The sequence below is a fragment of the Aedes albopictus genome, chromosome 1 (genome assembly GCF_035046485.1).
Source record: "Aedes albopictus strain Foshan chromosome 1, AalbF5, whole genome shotgun sequence".
In the NCBI taxonomy this organism is placed as follows: Eukaryota; Metazoa; Arthropoda; class Insecta; order Diptera; family Culicidae; genus Aedes; species Aedes albopictus.
Window position 1 is genome coordinate 93959113 of NC_085136.1, and position 26484 is coordinate 93985596.

A 26484-nucleotide genomic window follows, 5' to 3' on the forward strand; every position below is an offset into this window, starting at 1 on the left:
CACCGCGCACCGTAAGACAATTCCTCAGCATCACATAGGGGTACGGATGCATGCTACTGAGTGGCCTGTTCAGAACACATGCCTAGGTCAACTGGAGAGCTTTTGCGCGCGCCGAGCCGAGCCGCTGAGCCTCGAAATCCAATGTCAGCAGCAGAGCACTTCGCGAACTTGCTCACCATCGTCATCGTCGTTGTCCATGCGCACAATTGAATGAAAACCGGCTTCTCTTGCGCGGAGGGGCAGTGCCTGTGTCCATCGCAAGCATCGGTAGAGCGCAATTAAACTCGAACACGAGGGGACTAGATCTGCACTTGATATCTCGTACAAATTTCGAATTTTGACTATTCAGTATCGAACAATCCGCGCAGGACGAGAGACGAGTTCGGGCGGACACTCCCTCTTCTTTCGGGTTTATGCCTCTCGGTTATTCATCATTTGGGCGAACGCGCGCGTCCGCTATGTAGTGCTGGCACAGGTCCTGGGCAGTGTCCTACGAATATTCGGTGCCTGTGGTAGAGTGATCGGGAGATGTGACAAGAACGAACGATGAATGTGGTTGGAATTTGTGGTTTGGTGCGGTTGGTTTCGCTGCTGGGGCTGGTGCTACTGCTAGAAGGCGGAGGAGTGCAGTCGAAGGCCATCGGGAGTGTGACGACAGAGGAACCGCCAATCGATAATGGAATTGTTGTTGCGTCATCATCGTCGACGGAGTTCTCGATCGGGGGAACATCGCAGGAGACGGAGATCAGGACGACCACAGAAGAGGTGCCAACGATCGATCGGGAGCATGTGACGTTGCGCATTCCGGATGAACTGTTCTCGTCGACGGCGAATCTGACACTTCGATTGAGAGATTTCCTAGGGCAGCTGTTGTTGGTAAGGATTCTTGTTGATTTGCTGTTCTAAAAGAGCTTCGAGAGATGTAATTGAGGTTGACTATACACACAAAAAAAAACGGTCAATTTGCCAATGTAAAAAAAGTTGGAAATAGTGTACAAATCTTGTGGGGTCGCGAAAGTGTGTTATTTTTTTGTCTCTCATTATGCATGAATGAAAGACAAACAGTTTGAACAAGAAATAATTCGCAATCGCTAAGCGCACATGCAAACTGTGTACATCGAAGATGAATTGATTTCTGTGGTTATGAAAGGAAGCCGGGTGGTCGGATGAGGTTTGAAGTTTTCTTGTAACTTTTCTTCTCATGTGTTGTCCATAAACTACGCAGTTCAATTTTTGATCATCTCAGAGCCCCCCTCCTCTTGTAGACTAGAGTCCATACCAAATTTTGAGAATGCGTATGTAGCGAACTTTTTTCTAGAAACCCTCCTTTGGAGTCAACATAATTTATGGACAGCACATTAGGGTCGTATAATCAGTTCTTTCTGCCCTAATATTTTTCAATAATTTGGTCAAGGATCAGGATTTCTCCTGGTGTTCTTTCCGGGATTCCCTCCATAGTTCCTTCTGGGACTCCTTAGAATTTTTTTCTGAAGTTCCTTTTTGGGATCCAGAAATTTCCCTCAGGATTTATCCAGAAGGACCTTTCGGGATTATTTTGGGAACTCCATAAAAAAAATCTTCTGGGAATCATCCAAAAACTTTCTCTGGGATTCCTACGGAAACTCCTTCTGGGATTCCTTTGGCAAGCTCTTTCTTCATTTCTTCAGGAATTACTTCCTGTATTCCTTTGGAATCTTCTTCAAAAACTCCTCTGAGAACATTTTCAGAGATTCCACCAGGAACTTCTTTCAGGATGCCTTTATGAACTGCTTAGGAATTTCTTTCGGGAAAATTCTCCGTGGTTCTTTAGGAAACTCCTTCCAGGATTTCTTCAGAAATTTCTTCCAGGATTCTTCTAGGATCCCTTTTCTGGATTTCTCCAGGAGAAGTTCATTTCAAGAGTGCTCTAGAACTTTTTCGAAGGATTCCTCAAGGAGTTTTTGAGGAGTTCGTTATGGATTTACTTTAAGAGTTGCTTATGAAAACCCTACAGGAGTTCCTCGAGGAATCCTTCCTCCAACAGATTCTTAAGTAATTCCTCCAGCAGCTTTGTAAATTTCTTCTGGGTTTCCTCCAATAGTTTCTTTCAGGAAGGCAAACTTGAATACATTCCAAAAGAAATTATCGGAATTTCGGAAGGAATTCCTGGAGGATTCCCAAAACTACTTGAGAAATTGCGAAAGGAATCCCTTGAAGTCTCAGAAGTAATCCAGAGAGGAGTTCCTAGAGGAACCCCAGATGGAACCTCTCAGAAGAAACTTCTGCAATGATGCCAGAGGGAACGTTTCAACCCTTTGGAGCCGGAGGGGTCATATGACCTCAACTTAGAAACGGAGGTATAAATTCACCCATTCGATAAAACAGAATACTGTATTCGTCAAAGTTGTTGCAAATTGAGTCCTCTATTAGGGAAAAATGGAAATATTTGTATTTGGGACTTCATTGATAACCTAGAACATCCTGAACACCGTGAAATTTGGAAACACAAAATAATTGACCTACCAGTTGTTCTAAAAGCTGAACTTGGATATGGGTAACGTTTATATGTGTTCAATTAGATTTCGTCAAGCATATCAAAAGGTGTTTTATATTCTGGGATGTTCTAGGTGTTCCAAACTGTCCTATAGTAAAGTTTTTCAAATCTACAAGAATAATTTTATGTATTTTCGCCACAAAAAATAGCATTACATAACCTACTGAAGCTCTTGTCATCTACAATGTTATTTATAGACACTATAGGGATATTCCAAGTCAGCCAAACTACTCTGGAGTTCAGAACTTTAGGTCAACACTTGCAACAGTAGCGATATCTGATATGCTGAGTAACGTTTCATAATCAACCGTAGTTACTGAACAATCTGATGTCTACTAGCTTATTTTAAACCTTTGGGATATTCAGGGTCGACCAAACTGTTCTATAATGAAGTCCTTCAAATCTACAAGCATAACTTTATGTGTTTTTACCAAAAAAATAATACTACTGCATAATCTGCTACACAGATAAAACATTTCCTGTAAAATTACGCCAATAATAATGCACATAATGGGAATGCGATGATTGGCGCAAATTTAAGCGCGATATGAATTTCACCACCAAAAGAGTCTCAATCCAAAGGGCTGCTCTGCACTCCCACTGTTCGTGTCGATTGCCGAAAAATCTTCATACGAAATTTGCCAGAATGTTGAGGAGCGGGCTTTCCAGCTTTTGCATCGATGGAGGCAAACTTTACAGAACGATTTTGCGTTTGCGTTTTCGTAGAGCGGCCACTTAGCACAATTGCACATATTGTTCACTCCAGGGAAGCAATACAAATTGCTTGCTACCTGGCCAAACCACTTCAAAGCTCACACATTTTTAAAACACTTAAAACTAAATCTTGTTTTCTAGACACAAACAAATGAACTGTCGTCGACCAAAGATGGCTGCATCACGTCGGCTCTACTGCTGATGCTGACGACGGGATGGAAGGAAAAACGTGTAAAAATGCGATAAGTTAGCATAAAGCTTTGAGGAATAGAATGTGAATTTCAGGGTTGACGCATAATATAGCATTATTTCTGGCATTCCCCGCATGTGCATGGTGTTTGGCACAAAATTACGCGTAAAAACTTATTACATGATTTATCTTTCAGCGATTTTGCCAATTGTGCTAGAGATAATTTTCAGATTTTTTTTTTCTGTGTGGGATCCGCGAAGCTCTTGAAATCTCAAATGTATTAGCGCATTTGTCCAAAAGTACATGCGGCAAATCTCTGAGGAAAGGAACAGCCGCGCTTTTTTCTCCCCTTTTACTCCATTCTTATGGCAGATAACATTGCGGCGTTTCCTCAAGTGCGGCTGTTCCTTTCCAAGAGGATTTGCCGCGTGGAATTTCGTGTAAATGCGCGTTTGGTACTTTATAAAGGTCGCGCGGTGTATCATATTCAGCACACCACTCAATAATTTAGAGACACTACAGGGATATTCCAGATCAGCCAAACTATCTAAGAGTTCAGGACTTCAGTTCTACACTCGTAACAACAGCCATATCTACTATACTGAGTAACGTTGCCTATTTATCCGTTAAGGTTAACAGGTCAGCCAAACTACCTTAGAGTTCAGGACTTCAGGTCTACATTCGTAACAACAGCCATATCTGCTATACTGAGCAACTTTGCATATTTATCCGTGGTTGCTGGACCAATCTGAAGTCTACTTTTTTAATATAAACCTTTGGGACATACAGGTTTGTCCAAACTGTTCTATATTGAAGTCCTGCAAATCTACAAGAAAAACTTAATGTGTTTTCAGTACAAAAAATAGCATAACATAATCTGCTGAGATCCGTGAAGCTCTTGAAATCTTAAATGTCATTTAGAGACACTATGGGAATGTTCCAGGTCAGCCAAACTATCTTTGAGTTCAGTACTTCAGTACTGAGTAAAGTTCCATAATCAATCGCGGTGACTGGATCAACCTGATATATTATTATGAACCTTTGGGACATTGAGGGTCGTCCAAACTATCCTGAAGTTTAGCTCTTGATAGTAACAGTAGTTATTCTCATAATGAACTTTAGACTGTAATCTGTAATCCCCCTGGCATATCATGAGTCATTTCAAGATAGTGTAATGCTGTGCCTTATTGAACAACACTCGGCAGTGATATCGATTAAGAACCACGTTGTGCGTTGAGGTCCGAAGACCAAATTAAACTGATTTATTCTACCTGGGAAGACCCCTTTTATAGGGCCAGCCAGACTGCCAAAAGCAAATCATACAATGTGTTTACGGAAAGACACAATCCCCGTGTCGAAACGTCGGGCAAATAAAGAACGTCGTTTGTTAAATAAATGACTGCGTAGCCAAACATAATCAATTTACATAGAACCTTATGGAAGTTTTCTGGAGTGATTTATGCTTGGATCAGCGGACGACGCATCGTCGTCGTCTCGATCGAACCGTCGTATGCTCGTATCGATTTGGCGAGCGATACATTGTTGTAATCAATTTGCAAACGTAAGCGTTGGGATACGAACGATAGCACGTTCGTCGCGTATGTAGAATTGGCTCGTTTTGCACTACAATAGTTTATAGATATTCCAGATCAACAAGTTTACTCCTGAGGTCTACACTGGTGATAATAGCTTTTGCCACTATGTTTAGTAGTGTTACAAGATCCACTGCACTAACCAAAGAAGTTACAGGAACAATAAGCGTTGTACCTATTATTTTTTGGGATATTACTGAGCTTAGTTGATAAAAATAACCACTGTGACAGAAGACATATGTACTGGACATGATAGATTACAAATCGTAGCTTTGTATAATAAAAGAAGTTACCGTTACACCCGTAGAATTTAGGATCTAATCTCTAGAACAGTTTGAACGACCCAGGATATCCCGACTGGTTTGATTATTAGTGGAGCCAGCTTTTTTCTCTTTTCTGACTCACCCCCCTAAATATACACGAGAAAGAGTGGGATGAAAGAGGGGGCAAGCTGCCTCCTCTTCTATCTTTCTCTCTCTAGTGTATGTCTAGGAGAGTGAGTAAGAAAAAAGAAACTGCTGGCTCCGCCAATGCCCAAGTAATCAGTAAGCATTTAAAATAGCATTTATTCAGCATTCTAGTAGCCTTTACGACAAGGCGTTTAATGCTATTTGACCGTATATGCACCTATAGTGCTACACCACAGCAGGCTTTGGCAAAATAACAGGCTGTCTCAGTGCTGCTCCTTCAGGAACGTCGTACCAAAAAGTCAAAAAAGCGTAACGCGGTAACGCCTCGTCGAGCAAAACAAAACAAAAATAGCTTTACGTCTGCTTCTCGCTCTCTCAACGTTCCCGCTTCCTCGTCTTTGCACACTCCAGCTGATGTAAGGTGACATTTTTTTTGCATGTTTTAGTAGTTTTTGGGATTTGAATTTACGATCCGAAGATTACTCAATTGTGTTTGCTGCTCAAGTTCTTCACGCTCCAAGATGTGCTACGGCTGTTCCGATGGCGTGCGATCGTTCCCTCTTCTATCTGCAGCATATAACTCCCTCTTCCGAATACAGGTATGTTCCGTTTTTATCAACACGGTCCGCGATTTTCAGTTGACAAAAACGGAATAGTGATAAAAACGGAATAATTTTCTTTAACAAAATATTTTGCAACATTTTTATACAAATTGGACGATTTCCTGTAGAACACATTCCAAAAGTAAAAATATGCAGTATATAATGAAATTTAAATGTTTTTGATGTCTTTTAGCACATCTTGGTTGCACAGTTCAAATTACAGTTTTCTGGCTGTGACGTCGACAAGAGGTTTTCACCACCATCTTAACAGAGTCCTATGAAAGTTTCAACTAGGATGCTACTTGATAATTCATGGGCTTTACTCGTAGCGGTGAGTCTACGCCGAATGAAGCATTCGCCTCCACTAGTCTCGGTCCTGGGCCAATTGCTTCCAGTCACCCTCAACGTTTAGAGCCGTTAGGTCCTCCTCAACAGCCAAAAGCCACCGTGTGCGTGGCCTACCAGGAAGCCGACGACCCCTACCTGGTTCTCTGCTGAATATGGTTTTAGCTTGTCGTTCCTGCGGCATACGAGCTACGTGCCCAGCCCACCGCAGCCTGCCGTGTTTTATTCGTTTCACTAGGATAGTTTTAGGATTCACTAGGATACTTTTAGAAAATCTTCAGGAAATTTTCTATGCAATCACTTGTATTTTCTCCAGAATATTGGATTCTCCAAAAAGTTCCTCCAGAATTCTTGTAGGTTACCTTGTACCATGTCGCTTGTTTATCTTTTGGAATTCGATAGGGGGTCCTCCATAAATGACGTAGCATTTTTAAGACGATTTTTGACACCCCCACCCCCCTCGTAGCCTATTTTCCCATACCTAAAACATAATCATAGCATAATCAGCGGCTCCCCCTCTCTCCAAAAATGCTACGTCTTTTATGGACGGCCCCTAAGAATTTGTAGAGAAAAGAGGTTCTGTCCCTTATGATTGCGTCAGAAATTTCTTCCCGGATCAACCTAGGTCTCTTTTTAAATTTCTTCTGGAGTTTTTTTGGGGATCCCCTCAAATATTCCACCAGGAATTGGAATTTATTAACCATACCATTATGTTGGTAACAGCTCGCTGACGTTGTGTACGGTTTGGGTCTGGAATGGCCCTAATGCACAAGGTGGGCTAAAAAAATCATTCTTGGATTTAACCTAGGTCCAAGTTCATCAATTCATCCAAGAGTTGCTTTGGAAATTCACCAAGATTTTACTTTTGAAAGCTAGGAGTTTCTCCGTTTCTTCAAAATATCCTACGGGAATTCATACAAGACTGCTTTCTGAAATCCCTCCAGGATTTTTTTACTGATATTTCTCCAGGGGTTCTTTCTGGGATTTCTTCAACAGTTTTTTCTAGAATTTCATCAGAAGTTCTATCTTGGATTCATTTAAGATTTTCTTATGATATTTTTTTACTTTGTTATGGTATTTATGCGCAGTAGAAACATCTACACCTACTAGAACTTTCACAAATTTTCCAACACGATTTCATCTTTGTTATTTTCTCATGATTACTAGATGAACCAGCCATGAGCTGAAAATCTCGTTAATAAAGATAATATTGTAATAATAACTATCACCGATTTTTTACCGCGTTTCCTGGGAATCTCCCAGAAGTTTAGTCTAGTAATCTCCGGGGAGTTATTCCTGAGGATCCTCCAGAAGTTCCTTGTGGGAATTCTTGAGAAATTCCTTCTAAGAATCCTGTATAAATTCTTTTAAGAAATAATCCAATTATCCCTCGAGGGATACTTTCAGAATTCATGGGATTTCTGTAGGATTTTTTATAGGAATCTTTTGTTACTTCCTGAAATCCTTCAGGAGTTGCTGGTGAAATCTCCAGATCGTTTTCCAAGATCCTAGACCCCTCCTTTTTTGAGAAACTCATTTCTGGAAGCTATAACTCCTAATTCACCTAAAGGAGCTTCTGAATTATTTACTGACGATTTTTAAGAAGAAATCCATTAAGGAATCTGGAGGAATACAAGAATCGCTAGTAGAAATTACTGAAGAAAATCAAAATTGCATTTTTGGAGCAAACGAAAGATGAAATCTCGGATAAAATTCTATAGTAATCTCCTGTTAGGCTAGCAAGGACAGGCAAAGAAAGCCCTAAACTGTTTAAGTTCTCGAAAAACACTTGAAGTGGCAGACCAAGTTCCAATTGGTACGTAGAGCTGTAAAGAAGAAGAATAATAATAAGAAGAAGAAGAAAGGAGAAGAAGAAGATCTTCAGAAGGAAGTTTTTGGAGGAATACTCAGATGGACATCCTGGAGCAATCCCTGTGCCCTAACACAATAGGCTAATGAAATAAAAAAGATGTTCGATTATCTATGGTGATTTTTTTACTATTGCCGGATAATCAAATCCTTCTTTTGATGGTTTTATATCCCTTTCGGGACGAACCAGCACAATCGTGCTGTTTTTCGGCATTGGTTTTACACATTTTTTCAATTGTTTTTTCCTTAACCTTCCGTAACTCGCGCGGTTGACTACCTGCTTCAGCACCACGCTAATGCTGAGTACAAAAAGCGAGATTTTTTCAACGTGTTGTACAAAATACAACAGCGCGATCGCTCGAGGGTTAAAATATGTGATGTAAATATTTTTTATGATCGAGTTATTACTCTAACTTTTATTTCTGAGCCTCAGCTTTGGTTGGAATTGTTTATGAAAACGCCACAATAAGTTAAACAAAAAGTAAACAATCACCCAACAAGTTGAAAAAGTTTTATCCGTCGTATTTTTATAAATATTTGTTTAATCCAGGTATGCAGGAATAAAAATTGATAGAAAAAGAGTAGTTCTGCAAAACGGTGAAGAAAAAGTGGTGCTTTGTTGAAAAGCACAAGATTTCTGGGTGGTTAAAGTGGGACCAGCACAATTGTGCTCTTCCGTCCCCAAGGCGGTCCAAGTTCCTTCGGAAATTGCCTATTCTTAGGCGTTTCATGGTATAGAAGATTGATTTTAATTATTAAATCACAACAAAGTGATAGTTTAGACGTATAATTTCATTTCAAGGAACACGATATCAGCTTGTACAAGTTTTTTAAAGAACTTTGAATACTTGGGTGAATAATATTACTCCAAATTATCTAAATGCTGCATTAGATTGGAACAGGGATTTACTGTTCTTATTATCTTCTTCTTATTCATTTCTTTGATTTGAATATCCTGTCTAGCTGATCTTGTTTTCCTAGATTTGAAATTATACGTCCAAATTTCTGCAAACTAACACTTTGCAGTGATTTAATAATTACAATAAATCATCTGTATCATAAAACGCCTAAAAGTAGGCAATTTTTAGCAATTACTTATGTCGTTTTCGTTTTTGATTCAGTTCCAACCTGGGTTGGAACTGGATCAGATCACAGTTGCAACATCAACCCGACTCAGGTTCGCTCGTGTTTAAATTTGTTTGACGTTTGTTTGTTTACACATTTTCCGCCAATCCAGTTCCAACCCAGGTTCAAAAACGAATTCGACATTAGAGAACATCGACCGGCTTGAGGACGGACCAGCACAATTGTGCTGGTCCTAATTTGACCCCAAAAAGTGTATAGGTGGATAAAGTAGCCGAAGTAAAAAAAGTTTTATTCTAGAGGACGTTAAGTTTATAAGAGAAAATTTGAGATAATCATTCTTTTATGGTCCATCACGAAAGGGATATGCACATCCCATCTATTATTAATCTATCATAATTAGCAACTTTTGGTACACTTGTAAAATGATTGAACCATTTTACAAAGCGACAAAATTGTTGATGATGATATTGATATTCACGTGTTAACTCCTGCCACCTCCTGTCAGATTTTCATTAATGAAATTGGCTTGGTTTAATTTTTGTATTGGATTATTCGTTTAATTTTTCTCATTTTAAAATAAGAAGTAAAATTATGTTTGAGAGATAGCATGAATCAACATTATTTATAGCTGATTTTGAAATGTGTAGAAAGCTACTGTGGCGTATACGTCTTCTAATGTTAAGCTTTAATAACTCGTTATTAAAGATTAATGTTAAGCTTTTAATAACTCGTGTTCTAGGGGACAAATTTGACAAAATTATTAGTGTTGACAAAAACGGAATGAAATGTTGACGAAATCGGATAGTGACAAAAACGGATAGTGATAAAAACGGATAGTGACAAAAACGGAACATACCTGTAATATTATAATCCACAAAATGGAAAATATAAATTTTGGCAGACAATTAAACGTTCCATAATAAATACAAATTTTCCCATAAATAATTTGAAAAGTCCCAGTGAAGAAACAGGGGTGTAAGCAGTAATAAATAACAAAAGTTCCATAAACAAATAAAAAAATGCATAAATAAATCAAAAGTTTCCATAAATAATCGATTTTTGAGCAATTAAAAACGTCAAAAATGCAATGAATAATTCAACTGTTTCAATAAAAAAAACCATTTTTCACAGCAAATAACTTCGAATTTTCCATAAATAAATCCAATTTTTCCATAATAAATTAGAAAATTCACAATAAAAAAATATAGAAAAAGCAATATAAAATTCAAAAAATGCAATAAAAAATGGCGAAATTACCCATGAAAAACAAATGCAGGAAAGTATGAGACAGTGAAATTCTGAATCGCACTTACATGGCTAAAACGACTGAAAAGCTTGCGTAACTATGATTGCAATTTACCGAGCAATCGCTTGCTGTCCGAACTCGCTATCGCTCGTCGGACCTAAAAAAGGGATAACATCTATATTTGCATTATACCGGGCAAATTCTTGGATCTGTGGTTTGCCTAGAATCGAATCGATGCAGTTGCGGTGCATCGGATATCGGAAACTTCGGCGGCCTTCTGCCGCCTCAGTTCCTCAATCCTCTATGCGGCTTCGCCGCATGGCCTACATAATTTTTTAGCTCAAAATGCATTTACGTTTATTGCTCGTTTTTAGACATTTATTGATAATTTATTTTTTTGTTTATTGCACTTTTTGAATTATTTATTGCTTTTTCGATATTTTTTTATTGTGAATTTTCTAATTTATTATGGAAAAATCGAATTTATTTATGGAAAATTCGAAGTTATTTGGTTGGAAAATTGGCTTTTTTTATTGCAACAGTTGATTTATTCATTGCATTTTTGACTTTTTTAATTGCTCAAAAATCAATTATTTATGGAAACTTTTGATTTATTTATGCATTTTTTTTATTTGTTTATGGAAATTTTGTTATTTATTACTGCTTACACCCCTGTTTCTTCACTGGGACTTTTGGAATTATTTATGAAGAATGATCATTTTCTTATGAGTCGTTTATATTTTAGCCATAAATTTTTCGATGGTCATGTTCCCATTTCCCAATCCAAACCAGCAGCAGCATCGTTTCGTGCTGAGCTTTTGGGTGAGTAAGGGAAAAATGAAAAAGCAAATAAAAATTTGACAACAGAGGCATAAACCCTGTAAGAGAGAGACAGCATGCGCTCTCAAACACATAACATGTCTCCCATACTCTTTGCTCGTAGCATTTGAAGAGCAGTTAAAAAGCATTCTGAATGCTCCCAAGCGTAAACACCTGAAGCAGTTGAAATGCTAACTAACAGCCAAAAGCTTTGGAGCAGCACAGGTTATGCTAATTTAAGGCAGTTATGCATTCAAACTGCTTATGTAGGGCAGCAAGCAGTTCAAATGCTTTAAACGGTCTACTGTACGGCTTATTTAAAATGCTTAAAGCACAGACAAACAGACGTAACACTTGCGAAATTTCCATCGACCCCGCTTTCAACGATCATTTTAAATTTGCATGGTTGTGGCATTCACAACCAGAGGCGCGCGCGTTGTTTTTCTATGCGTTTGACCTTTCACACTAGCGCCTTCTGATGAGGATATTGCACAACACATTAATTTGTGCAACTTTTCCACCAGGTGATGGTAGTGTGAACTGGGCGACGGATTTCCATGAAAATCGTTCGAGGTGTTACGTCTATTTGTCTGTGCTTAAAGGTTACCTGGGTGTCTATTAACCTTTCAGAAGACTCACTGGGTATGATTAGTGTAGATTTTTATAATAAAAGAAGTTACCGTTACACCCGCATACATAAGGATCTAAACTTAAGAACAGTTTTGATGACCTAGGATATTCCGACTGGATATCCAGAAAAAATATTCTGCATAATATTCTACCGTTTTTATGCTATTGATCACCTAAACTACTGAAAAATGTAGAAAAAACTCCATAATAACGCTTGGAATAATTTCGGCTTCAAAGGGTTAAAGAACCTTGAGAAGATTTTTCCGGAATCACAAGAGTAACTCCTGGTGGAACATGGGAAAAAAAAATTCTGGTGAAACTACGCAATGAATTCCAAGAATAATCCCTAGACGAATTGTTGGAGCAATAGCAGAAGGATTTTATGGATCAATCCTAGAAGGGATTCCTAGAGAATTCTCAGAACAGATTCCGGTTGAATCCCTGAAGCAGCTCCTGGAGGAAGGCCTTAGCAAGTCATAATTAAACGCACTTTCTCATGTAGGTACGCGAACCCCTCATTTTGAACTCAATTAAACCACCCATGAAATGTGTCTAAGTGCGAGGCCACGAATCGTCAAGGACTTTTCTTAGTAACATTAAAGACCACGACGTGGAGTGCCCTAGAACACAGATCTAGAACGCAGTTTTGCACATTGTCTATCGTGGCTTTGCACAGTAGTCCGTGGTCAGTTTCACATGAAAGTCGTTCTCGTCCATAACTCCAAAACTCGTTGCAGTTGATATAGTCGTATGCTGCTTTAAAATCGATGAACAAGTGATGTGTTGAGAGTCAAATTGACCGGCCACTCATTCGCTTTCGTAGACAGATGACGGAAGATGATGACGGGATAGCACGTTGTAGGTGGCATTCAAAATCGCTCTGAAGTTCTCACATTCCAAATGGTCGTCTCGCTTCTGAATGGGGCAGATTGCTCCTAGCATGAACACTCCTCCAGTAGCTGTTCGGTTTCCCAGATCTTGACTTCCAATCTGTGCCGGCAGGTGGCCAACTTTACTGGGCCAATCTTGAAAAGTTCAGCTGCGATACCTTCCTTACCAGCTGCTTTGTTGGTTGTGAGCTGGTAAATGGCATCCTTAACCCTCGAGCAGTCGCGTATTTGACTACCTGCAGCGACGCCGCGCTCACGCTGTGTACCACAAGCGTGCATTTTTCATGGTGCGTGTACGCAGTTAACTTCCCTCAGCGTGGGAGTTGGCTCATTTCCGTCCTCTGCTACATTGTCGTAGTCGTTCCTCTTGATGTCGTGGTCTCCCGTGCCTACGTCCTCGACATCATTCAGGTGCTCGACGAAGTGCTGCTTCCATCTTGCGATCACCTCACGTTCGTCCGTCAAGAGGCCTCCCTCCTTAAGGACTGTATCGTTAATTATGAGTACACCTTTGAGGCTCTGTATTAGAAAGACTATGCCTTATTTTGTTAACTGCTTTGTGTCTATGTGTTGCTATCGTTGTACACAAACGATAACCTTCATTAAAAGTTAAAGTTTTTCCTCAAGTGAAACAAAGCGAGGGTTTACGGAGGAGAAGCGAAAATCGATTGTGCCCAGGCACTGCAAGGAAAAATGATCATCGCTAAGAAAATTAGCAAAAATTGAATGTGTTAGGGTTTTTGTTGTCCAAAATGCTATCAAACGATTCGGTATGCATAACACACTGAAAGACTTACTCGGACGCGGCAAAAAACAGGTGCGTCCAAGCAGGCCCGTGCACAGAAGTGGCGCCAAGGGAGGGGTTTTCCCCGATTTTGGCAAAAGGCGGAGGGGCGCCTAGTGTATTAAGCGTCGGTAATGGGGAGGGTTTAACACCCAAAACCCCCCCCTTGTGCACGGGCTTGCGTCCAAGTCAAATTTGGACAGCAAAACTTGCAAAATCGTTGAAGGAAAATAGGAGGTATCCATTAGAGATTACGCAAAAAAAGTGTGAAACGACTGTTGGTATGGTTCAACGCGCCAAGGAGCGTAATTCCCCGAAGACCTACCCAAAACAGAAATGTCCAAAACGCAGTCAAATTCTGGTGGATTATGTGAAAACTCAGGCTTGGAAGCTGTACGACGATGTTTTGAGCAAAAATTGCATGTGCATATTCAGGGATGATGAAACGCATGTCAAATTGGACTACAAGGTACTTCCAGGGGCACAGATTTTCATTGTTAAGCATGGCACGGATGTTACGAATTAGGAGAAATCGATTTTTTGCGAAAAAAATGGGAAAATGTGTTGGTTAGGCAAGCAATTTGTCAATGTGGTATGAAATCGTCACCTTTCTTCACCGTCCCGTATGAACGTCGAAATATACCGGAAGGAATATCTCCAGAAACATATTCTGCCACTCATCTGAAAGCACAAAGGTCCTACATTACTTTGGCCGGATTTGGCATCCTGCCACTATGCGCGTGACACCTTTGACAGGTATGAAGTAAACAATGTTCAATTTGTGGAAAAGGCAATGAATCCTCTAAATAAGGCCCATTGAGAAATAGTTAATTTTGATGAAAGGGAAACTACGGAAAAAGGATAGAGGAGCAGAGGACGTCACAAAATTCAAGAAAAACTGGGTCAACGTATGCAAAACCATCGTCGGAACGGTTGTCCAAAACCTTATGAAGCACGCCCAGAAGAAAGAGCGAGAGGTGGCAAGATCCACGAAAAATTAAATATACAATCATGTCATGGACTTTTCTGATGGTCAATGAACAATGTAATTGAATTTAATTTACAAAATAAATAAAACATTTTGAAATACAGCAATTTTAAGGTGTACTCATAATTAACGATACAGTCCTTATCCATTCATATGCGTTGAGCTCGTAGAACTTCCATGTTTCTTGAGAACGGTACTGCAGTTCCATTTCCTCGCCCTCCGCTTCTTTCAGGTGGCGCTTTTTCCCCCGAAAAAGAGATGGGTCTGCTGCTTCTGCTTCTGTTTGTGGCGGGTTCCTTGTTGCAGCATTACCGCCCGTGCTGCTTGTTCAAACTCCTTGTCGAACCAATCCTTTCGTCAACTCCTTTCCACGCTCTCGGCTGCGTCGTTGATGACTGCTTTTACTGTTCTCCAGCAGACCTCTAGAGGGACCACATCGAGCTCAATTCTGCGCGTATGCTGAGGTGACATCCGTGGCGGTCGCCGGTACCGTACATTGTTGATGACGGATAGTTTTGGGTGACATCTAAACATCACCAGGTAGTGGTCTGAGTCGATGCAAGCGCCACGAGTTTCTGACGTAGATAATGTCGGAGATGTAGGGTATTAGTTCCCTTATTAAGCATATGACTCCCATTTTCATCCTACTGAAAACAAAGGAATGAAGCGCTGTTTGTTTTGTTTCTTATTTTTGTATTTTTTGTTAGGAGTGAGCATGCATGAAACCAAAAAGAACGGAATCAATCGATGCCGTAATCGCTTGTTTTCGAATAGGATGAACATGGGAGCATGAGATTAATGATGGCACTCGTACCCTACGTTGTGGTCGTGGTCGATTTGCGATTCCGTCTGCTGTGTTGATCTCCAGATGTAAAGATTATGGAGACTTATTAAAAGATGCTACGTTTGGCCATGTTTTTGGAGCCGGTGAAATCGGTGAGTCGTACGCCGTTTTCGTTCGTCAGCTGGTGGGCGTAGAACTTTCCAATCGTCGGTCCGAATAGGACACGATCGGTGGAGTACTAGATTTGAAGTAATGAGCTGAATCTTTGTATGGTGAGAAGGTAAATTCTCCGTTTCTGCAAGGAAATGGTGCAAAAAGTGTGAGTATTATGATTCCTAGTCTAATTACATGCTGTTTGAGCAAAACTTTGGAAAACTGTTCTGTTAAAGAGACAAGAAATGGAGAAAACAACAAAACAGTGAGTGTAGAATTATGTAGCGTTATGTTAAAATACAGATAAATAAAAACAGAAAAAAAAACAAAAAAGTTTTCCAATGTTTTTCTCAAACAGCATCAAATTAGACAAGGAATTCTAATACCCACGCTTTTGCATGTTTTTTTTTTGCGGCTGGCTCGTAGGGTTTGACGTCACCCTCTACTTTCCGGAGTGCACAGATGAGCATAGAGTCCTTCCATGGCACTTGAACGTTGTAAAAAAAATATTATATAGATTTAAAAAATAATAATGATAGATTAAATAAAATTAAAACAAATAATCTTGTAAGATCTAACCATAAGCAACAAGTCACTCATTTGATCTTGAAATATCAAATTTTGATATTGATTAGTTGTTCCACGAACTTTTTTGATATTATTTTCAGATCTTTTACCCGAGCAGAAGGAAATTTCGACAGTTTAATAAAATGTCATTAGCCACAATATAACAAATATCAGTGAAGAAAAATGTACCTGAAATACCAATTTTGTTAGTTTTAATAATAACATAATATCATTGAATTTGGAAATATTAAAAAAGCAAATAATGAACTCCAAAAAGCTATGGATATTGATCCAAAAGCAAAATTGATTTTACAGTATTGCCAGACCAGCTACATTGTAGCTGCTACATTCACGCAAGCAACCATATATCTCGCCGGGGGCTAGCATGCATCTTCAGTGTGTGAGTGTTGGTGATCTTTCTGTTTTTGGGTGACAATGGCGCTTGCCACGTCAGGTTGCAGGTCAATGTGGGGAAGGGGAAGAAAGTGATTTTCTGCAATCATTTGTATCAGACCGAATGTACCTCTGCGTCTGCACAAACTCATGCGGGTGTCGGAGTGTTGGTGGGATATGGTTTGGCAGAGGGTTCACACATTGGTGTGTGGATGCCAGGTATAAGGTGCTAGATTGGTGCGATTATTACTATGATGCTAAAGCGGCACAGTTCGCTTGATTACGTAACTCTTAGGCGTTTATCAGATAGATTGACACTGTGCTGTGAAAATTGGAAGGAAGGGAAACGGCTTTTCAACCGTTTCTGGTTCCAGCGATAGCTATGAACATATGAACATGAGTTGTATGTATCCCTTTCGGGGCGGAGAGCAAACAAGCGAAATTTCCATAGAAATTGCTCAACTTTGACTCTTTAGCACTCTCAGAATTTTTAATATGTCAACACTTTTTCCTTTGACATTTGAAAGAACTACTCTTTATCTTTCTATGTCTAGCATTGCCCACCAAGATAAATCGGAATTTTAAAATTTACGACAGATGATACTTCTTCAAGTATTACTATTTTTGCTCACTTTTTGTTTAACTTGTCGTGGTAAATCTCATACGCAACGTAAACAAAAGTTTGTTTGCACACATGCAAGTATAAATTAGTAATGGATCAAGTATAAAAACATTTAACATCACTTGAAACAAAGACTAAATAGATGAAAAAATACGTAAAACTGTTATTGCTCAACAGCACAATTGTGCTGGTTCGTCACGAATGTGATATAAAGAGGAGTGTAGAGACAGTGAATAGAATGAAACAAAGTAGAAGGAGAGGGACAAGCCAGGGATTGAACCCAGGACCTTCTGGATATAAATCAGAAGCGGTAGCCACTAGACCACCAAGCCTGTCGAACTTCGTCAACTCAAATTGCTGGACAAATCGGCATTTGATGATTATACCAGAATCAGCAAATGCGTTTGCCGTGATTTCAGTATATGAATGAACTTCTGCTACGCAGCTGTCATTTGTAGTCGTCACCATCTTTTTCGTCATTAAAACGGCACATAGTGCAATTATTTCGATACATAATCTAAGATTGATTGATGATGAAGTAGAGTGAAATTTTTATTTAATTGGATGTCTTAATTAAAGGATTCGTACAGGTTCTGACTACTGTTCTGTAAGTATTGACAATAAATTTAACTCCTATTACAGACGCGTTGCTCGACATGCTCTAACAACAAATGTCTGGTGAATGGCGATAAGCAGAAGACTTTTTTACACAACAAGTAATAAATAAATTACTTTGATGTCTCAATAAAGTAAAATAATTAACCTTCAGAAAAAAATGCTATAAATTAAAAGAAATTGCAATATTCTGCTTGAACAAGTTGCTCACTATTCGGCACATAATGATTCATTCCAATTTACTGAATGATCGGCAACGTAAAAATTTTGCCGATACCCAGAAAACGAAACTAAGTGCATTCAGAATTTGTTTCTTTGCATTTTTCAAGAAATTATTCAAGAAACTCTTTTATAAGGTTCTCCAGTTCTTCCAGGTATTCTTTCAAAGATTCCTTAAAAAATAATGCATCAAGGTTTTATTTTGTTTCTGCAGGATTTCTTCCAAAAATTTCTTCAGGGATTTTGTGTGCTAATCTCTTCCGACATTAAATAAGACATTTTTCTGAAAACTATTCCAGATTATTCAGGAGTTTTTCCATGCATTCCTTCCGAAAGTCCTTCAGAGTTTCTTTCAGAAATTTATTTAGGAATCTCTTTAAGTATTTAATCAGTACCCTTGTTTGATTTTTTTTTCAGGGATTTGTGCGGACATTTTTAAGATATTCCTACAGAAATTCCTTTAAGGGCTTCTCCTGGAATTCCTCCAGAAACTTCTCAAGCAAGTTTTATCCCGTAATTATATGCAAAGTTCCTCCAGAAGTTTCTCATGATTCTTTTTCAAAATAATCAAGGGGATGTCTTAAGAAGTTTTTTCATTTTTTTTTTTCATGCATTCATAGAGGAATTCCTCCAAAGATACCTTGAGAAATCGCTTCAGTAATTTTTGTCCATGGATCACTCCAGAAAATATTCAAGAATTTCTCCTAGGAATCTGCAGTAGTATCACAAGGAGTTTTTCAAGAAATTGCTTCAGACAATTTTGCAGGGTTTTCTCTATATGCCCTGTCGAGAATTATTTCATGTGTTTTGGACCATACTTACCTTACCGGTCAGGCTAAGGCCGGGGTGGCCTCTGCTGTACATAGTAGCCGCCTCCATTCCACTCGGTCCATGGCTGTTTGTGCAAGTGTTTTGGACCAATTCTTGATTAATTGCTCTTTTCTGGCTATACCAGTCGACCAGTATGTCTGAAATAGATGTACAAACTTGATCTATTGTTATGTATTGTTATGTATTGTTATGCGGTACGGAGTCCTGGGTTCGAATCCCACCAAAACGAGTTGTAATTTTTTCACGAATTTATCTCTCAATTTGTCAATTAAACGTACTTTGCTTTTAAATGCCTCAAGTTTTTACGTCATTTTTGTGCAATTTCTGGAAGAACTATTGAAATAAATTCTGAAGAAATAAATGAAATAATTCCGACTAGAAGCTCCAAAAGAATCCCAGGTGATAAATATGAATGAACCGCAAGAACAGTTTGAAAAAAAAACCCTTGTGGGAGTTTCTGAAGGATGATGACTTAAGGCCTTTCTTGGAGATACTCTTGGAAGATTTTTCGAATGAATCTTCGTGCGACTTTGAAACAAATATTAAGAAGAATTTCTCCACGGAAGCACTTCTGAAGAAATCCCTTGTCGAAATTCCCGACGAAAATCATTAAATTGCAATGAAGGTTCTGGAGATATTTTTGAAGGAATTTGAGAACCCAGCAGGAATTTTTGAATTAAACCGTGAAGGAATTTCTGGTGAAGTTTTCAGTAAATCCCTAGAAATCTCAGGATGTACTTTTGAATGAATCTTTACAGGAATATCTGTCTGAAGAAATCCCAGGGAAATTCTTGAAGGAATCCGCGAAGATATATCTGAAGAACTTCCAGGTAAAATACCCGGAGAAATCCGGCAACCCTTGGTGGAGTTTTTAGAACTATTAGGGTTATTTTAAAAACATTATTGGAGAAACGTGTCTCAAAGATTCCCTGGCGAAGTTTCAGAAGGAACTTTTGCAAATGTATCCAAAAGATTTGTTGAAGGTTTCTTGTGGAATTATCTGAAGGAGCCCCCAGAGAAGTTTATTAAATTATCCCGGGACAAATTTTCAAAAAAATATTGGAGAAGTTTCTAAAATAAACCTCGTTAAATTTTGAGTTCGAATTCCTGGAGTATTTTTTGCAGGAAAATATTTTTTTTAAACCTGTAGAAAAATGATTAAGAAATCACTAAAATTTTCAGCAGGAATCTTCTGGGAGATAAAAAAAAAGAATTTCTGAAGGGCACTTTGGAAGAGTTTCAAACAAATTTTATGAAAGATTTCCTAAAGAAATGCTTAGCGAAATTTCTGGAGGAATTCCAAACTTTTGGTTTTCTGATGAAAATATTTCCAAAGAAATCTGCAGCTGATTTGAAAGATTTCCCGTACACATTTCTGAAAGAACCTATGGAAGGAATCTGGAGAAACCCATGGAAAGATTTCTAAAAAAATGCTTGGAGAAATTTTGCAGGATCCTCTAGAGAAAATTCTAAAAGAAATTTTTCAGGAATTCCTGAAGCATCTTCAAAAAAATCAAAAGAAATCTATAGAAGACTTTCTGAAAGGGATTCCATGGAGCAGTTTTGGAAAGAAATTCATGGAAGGTTTTATGTAGGAGTTTTTGAAGTTATTGTTGGGGTATTCTCTACAAAATTTTAGAATATCGAGAATATCAACAAGGAATTTTCTCAGTATTCTCGGAAAGCATTTCTAACAGATGAGAAATTTGTGGAGGAACCTCTCAATGAATTTCTGTAAAGTTTTGAAAAAGGTCATGGAGGAATTTCCGAAGCAATTCATGCTAGATTTTCCAAATTAATTTCGGAAATTTCGAAATTTCGGAGGAATAGCTTATGAAGGGTCTCCAGCCAGCCTAGTGGTTAAGGCTATGGATCGCCAATCCGGAGACGGCGGGTTCGATTTCGAGAAAAGTTACAATGGTATTTTTTTCTGAAATTTGTAAGAGCGTAAAAATCTAAAAATCACATTGATAATTTTCCTGTATATGAAAAGGCGTAAGAGACATTTTTAATGTCGCAAAAGAGATTGTTTAAACAAGTATGGGAGAATCAATATATAGAAACCAAAACTTTCTTGTATTTGTGAGGACGGAACAATATCGAAAAAATACACAGGCGATTTTTTATTTCCAGTAGGGTGGAAGCACTGATCATCCATTTGCAAGGGCTGCTTATAATGGGAGCTTTTTTTCATCTCAAGAGCTGATTACTCAGTGAGTAACTTGGAGTAAATTCGAAGAAACCACTGTGCTATAGCCTAGGCTGTTAAGTAGGGTGACCCACACGCATATAAAAACAAACAACAACAAAAAAAATACAAAGTTTTACATTCTGATTCAGTTGTTCTGAACTCCTAGTAGCTACGTCTAAAATTTAAGCGAAGCCGGTTATGTCTAAGGTGGTACAAACATAGAGAAGCAATTCATGTGAATATTACATTTTAGGAATACCTTTATAATGTTTCAAGTTTGAAGAGGTTGAGGGATTCTAACAGGTTATTCAATGTTATTATAAATGAAACAAAGTTACTCCTGTAGATGTTCAAAGCTGAATTCCAGGAGTGTTCGCAACAGCTATCCCAAAAACAACTGTTCTAAGCATAAACAAATAAGCATTAATGTATACCATTTCCAAAAGCAGCATTGAACGCCGTTGAAATATAATCTATCCTATTTTTTGACCATCAAAAAGGTCAGAATGTTCTAAGTTGCCAATAAAGTCGACTTTAGATCGCAAATTCACTTATTCATATTTTACCCCGATAGAGGAAAATACTTGCAATAGCTTCGCCAAAGGCATTCTCATAACGTGGGTGGTTTTATGATGTTATTTTTATTGTGCTCATATATGACCCCTACGGCCCTAGAGGTTTAAAAGGATAAAGAAAATCCTAAGCTATTGGATGAGCTATTAAGAAACCATTAGTTTAGAATTAGCTATGTATAAGTTAAAATACACGTTAAAATTATTAAAAAAAAATAATAAATTAAGAAACCTCTGGAGAACCGCGCTGTGAATATTGCATAAGATGGAAGCGTAGAGCGCTACCAAAAATTCCTTCAAAGTCAAAGGTGAGAATAATTTGGGTAAGCTAAAACCTTATTGAAAAGCCTTTGGAATCATCATATTAAATTTTCAAGAAAACCCCCTTGAAACGCTCCTGAAATGCTATCGAACGATACTTCAAACTCTCGAAACGCCTTAAAACGTTCCAGAAAGCTCCTTAAAATCTCTGGAATGCCTTGTAAGGGCGTTTAAAGGCTTCTGAAACCCCCTGCCCCTGGCCCAAACCTTCCTAATTCATCAGGTGGGGAACAATTCCCTGAAATGTTCCTGAAGCCTCTTGGCAACCCCTTTTCTGAGTTCTATGGGAACTTCCTAGAAACCCCCTTGGCCTTATCTCAAATGCTCAGGTGGAAGATATGTTCTCGCAAACTTGATTCCCTCATTAAAGCCTTTACTTAATTTATGCAAGAAATTCCTTTTCTTTATGCTCTTTCCAATTTATGTACATTTTTTTATGTATGCACCTCGGCCAATGAAATAAAACGAGGTTCCAGTGTATTATAAACAGCTGCACGATTTTTACTTCTCTTGAGACTACAGTTGATGGTCAAATTGTTTGGGCTACGCAACTTATTTTTTTGTCTGTACTAGCTGTAAATTTTCATAGAGTGCACCAGAAAAATCTCAAATTATACCTTTTTATCAACTTATTATATGTAAATCATTGGTACAAATTGGGGCTCGATTAGTTAATCTTTCACAAAGCTAGAACCGTTCTTGTAAAATACTATTTTTTAGACAACTAATTTTTGAACTGTCATATCTCGGAAACCAGTAAACCGAATTGAATGAAATTTTTAACGTTTATCAACAAACTATTGATACTTGATACGACGTTTTAAAATGTTATATTTTCTCACTACGACTAATGTTATACCGGTTTGACATTTTTACCCAAATAGAGGAAAATATGAAAATATGAAAATATGAAAAATAAAAATTACTAAATGTGTTTTTCTTTATTCCAAATAAGCTATATTATATCTTATTAGAGATATCATAAAAACAGAAGTAGACAATCTTTGGGTAATTTAATGATGTTGATCCAAAAAGTGTAAATCCACAACCACTTTTTTCAAACGTTCAAAAAGAACCTATGTTTTAATAACTTGTGATAATAAACTTTCGAGATTTCATTCATTTCGGTTCACTGGTTTCCGAGATATGACAGTTCAATAATTTGTTGTCCAAAAAATAGTACGAGAACGGTTCTAGCTTCGTGAAAGAATAACCAATCGAGCTCAAATGTGTACTAATGATGCACTGCACATCCAATAGGTTGACAAACAGTCATTATTTGAGAATTTTTGATGCACTCTATGAAAAGTTACAGCATGTTAAACTTTTTGTGAGAGAAAAAATAATTGCTTATCCCAAACATTTTGGCCACCTCCTGTACCTTATACAGAATGATTTTGAACTAATATCATACAAATACTAATGCAGTACAAAATCCTATTGCTTTTAGGTGAAGGTATTTTCATGAGCAAAAATGTGCAGAAACACATGATGATTTGCTCAGAAAAACCAATTGATCATTTATTTGTGCAAACCGTAATTTGGGCTCATGAAAATTAGCTGTGTGGCTTCGTTCAATCTTAAACTTACTAATACTTTCAGATTCCTGAGACCAACTAATATTTTCTATTTATCTTCACAGAGATCCGTCGCACGGCTAGCCAAAATGATGCGTTTCATTCAACCCCTTTTCGGCGGTCATCTAGTGATTGAAATTCCGAAAGACCTGGAGAAAATTTAACGCTAAGCTAAACCTAGGTAGATCATTTTATTAAATATCGTCTAGCATATATCGAATAAAAAGATCGTGCGCGGCAACTGCACTGATAGTGATGACTCACTGCCCTCTCCTAAACTATATCCTGATGATGAAAGTGTAAATAAAAATAGTTGTGTCTGTCTATAATTAAAACAATTACGTAAAAAAATTCTTAAAATAGAGCAATCTCAATCTCAAACTTCGTTTGACTCCGTTGTGGTGGTTGGAATCTGAATGTGCAGATTGCGTCCAAACAGCGGCTGGAAGAGTTGTAGGAAACGCGCCGAACGGATTGCGGTGTTCTAAAATGAATAAAACTAAGAATTAAGGAAATTGTTAAGCCCATTTCTCACTCACCGTGATAAAATCTCCGAATATCTTCGCCACCGCCAGAACCACATTGGTGGCATTGCCGAACAATCGATCGGGAATTTTCAACGACACCTTTTCGCCTTGGCCAAAGTTATCGTTCTCGTCGAAAGTTTCCACGTCATTTTCCGTATCTTCCGGTGCTTGGCGACCTTGTTTGGCTGAGGGTGAAGCCACCCGTGAAGGGGGCTTGGGTTTCTGTTGTAGGGCTTTCGTTATGACGAGGTTGGCAGCAAGCATATCTTCCGGTTTGAATTTTCGCTTCGTTCGGCTGACGTCATCGCTGAATGAGTCCTGAAATGGATAGAAATGGATAGTCAATAGATGTAACTTTGAAAGTATGATAACTATGGGAGTTTTTCGGCTTTCAGTCACGGAAAAAGCGTTGATACGTTTATATCATTGCCAACGTTTCGATCCTTGAGTTGGGATCTTCCTCAGGGCTCGATCTTAATCTACTTGTGATAATCGTATTTTGCACACGATTGTATGTCAGATTCTCAAAGACACTGCACTTTTCTCGTTCATCACCAGCACCCTAGTGGGATGTTGGGTGGATGGTACGAAAGGGAGACACTCGAGACAAGAAATCAGCGGAACACAACACTGCGGCTGTTATAATCGCCGTTCGGATTTTACTGAAAGTATGTTATTATTATACCGCCGAGGTTTGGCGATTAACCGTCGAAAGAACCAAACATCGAAACTATAACAAAAATAAGTTGAAGGGCATCGGACGACTTCAACGCGAATGTAGGTTCCGGCAACTCGGACTATGAGCAGAGCACGTCATGGGACGCTATGGTCTCGCAGAAATGAGCATGAACGGAGAGCTGTTTGCAGAGTTTTGTGGCAACAATGACATGGTGATCGCTATTTCCCCTTTTACCAGTGCACAAAGTGACATGAGTTTCCCTTGATAGAGTCACGAAATATCAAATCGACCATTTGTGCATCAGCCAGAAATTCAGAGGGAGCCTCCTTGATGAGTAAACGTAGCGCTGCCAAAATGAGCTGACATCCAAATTTTCATGAATTTTGGTGCCTGGGAACCTATGTAATGCTTTCTGAAATTATTAGGCTTTCATAACACACTCGTTTTTTAAGCTTAATTATTCACCCACTCTTTAAAGGGGCTTGAAATACCCACTTGCTAATGGGGTCCACAATTTATGCTAGTTATTTTCGTTGTATCAGATCTCAGGAGCGTTTGAAAAGGGTTCCAGGGTATATCGGTGATCTCGAGAAGTTTCAAAAGGGTTTGCAGGGGATTCTCAAGGACATTTCGTGGGGTATCAAGAGGCTTCAGAGGGTTTCCAGAGGTCCTCAGGAGCGCTTCAGGGGGCCTCAGAGGTATTGCAGGCATGGGGATTCAGGGGCCCATGGAGTTTCAGGAGGGTTCCAGGAGTTCTAAGGGGCGCTTTTGGGGGTCAAAGGGGTATTTTAGGAGGTCCCAGGAAGCTTCAGTGGTGTCCCATGGTGTGTCAGGGGTGCTTCAGGGGTTCTCTGGGGCGTTCCAGGGGGTTCCATGGGGTCTAAGTGAATTCCATGGACTCTAAGGTGCTTCAGGGGGACTTTAAGGGGGTCCTAGTAGGCTTCAGGAGGGTTACAGGGATCTCAGGAGCGTTACAAGGAGCCTCAGGAGGCTTTAGTGGCGCTCAAGAGGATCTCAGAAGTGCTTCATGGAGTCTTAGAGGCATTGCAAAGGCTGTCAGGAGCGTTTCGGAGGCCTCATGGGCGGTTCAGAGATATCATGGGGTTTCAGGGAATTCCAGGGGCTCTAAAAGGTGCTTTTGGCAGTCTCGGGGGCGTTCCAGAAGGTCCGAGGGGGCTTCAGTGGAGTGCCAGGGTGTTTCAGGTGTTCTCAAGGGTGTTCCAGAAGGTCCATCACAGACAACCAGTCATCGTATAAGATGTTGCATAAGATGTTAAAGTGGAGGCCTTATGCGTGAATACCTACGTTTAGGCGGATGTAAAAGGTACGCATATCGCCTCCATTTTAACATCTTATGCAACATCTTATACAATGACTGGTTGACTGCGATGGGTACAAGGAGTTCCATGGAGTCTTAGGGGGTCGTAGGTGGTCTCAGAGTGTCCAGGGGGTTTGATGGGTCTCACTATTCCCTTGGATCCATCTCAAATACCCAGAAGCAACACCTGTTCTTGCGAACAAAATTTTTCTTATTGTAGCCCTTGACATAATTATGAACAAAATTCTCTCATTGCATGCTATTTTTAATTTATGCGCTTTTTTAAGTTAACCTGTTTAAGTTAACTTTTTTAAGTTTTTTAAGCACCCCTAGCCCATGGTATAAAAAGAGGTTCCAGTCAGTGTATTAAAAAATGCGAATTATAACGAGCGAAACCTGGTAACACTGGTAAGCTCT

General features: G+C 39.0%; 2 protein-coding genes across 2 annotated transcripts in view; one reads left to right on the forward strand and one right to left on the reverse strand.

Annotated features, from left to right (window-relative positions):
- The first annotated feature begins 247 nt into the window (after window positions 1-247).
- LOC134285328 (uncharacterized) lies at window positions 248-23747 on the forward strand. Its single transcript, XM_062845905.1, has 2 exons — window positions 248-876; window positions 23609-23747. Exons 1-2 carry the CDS (start codon window positions 547-549, stop codon window positions 23705-23707), a joined length of 429 nt encoding a protein of 142 aa, XP_062701889.1. The 5' UTR covers window positions 248-546; the 3' UTR covers window positions 23708-23747.
- A 141-nt stretch (window positions 23748-23888) lies between these two features.
- Window positions 23889-26484, reverse strand: part of LOC134285323 (uncharacterized) — a 31536-nt gene continuing 28940 nt past the window's right edge. Inside the window, exons 2-3 of the mRNA XM_062845899.1 lie at window positions 24083-24388; window positions 23889-24027 (exon numbers count right to left, since the gene is read on the reverse strand). Coding sequence (XP_062701883.1) covers window positions 23920-24027; window positions 24083-24388 — 414 coding nt within the window. The 3' untranslated portion in view covers window positions 23889-23919. The remainder of the gene's footprint in view (window positions 24028-24082; window positions 24389-26484) is intronic.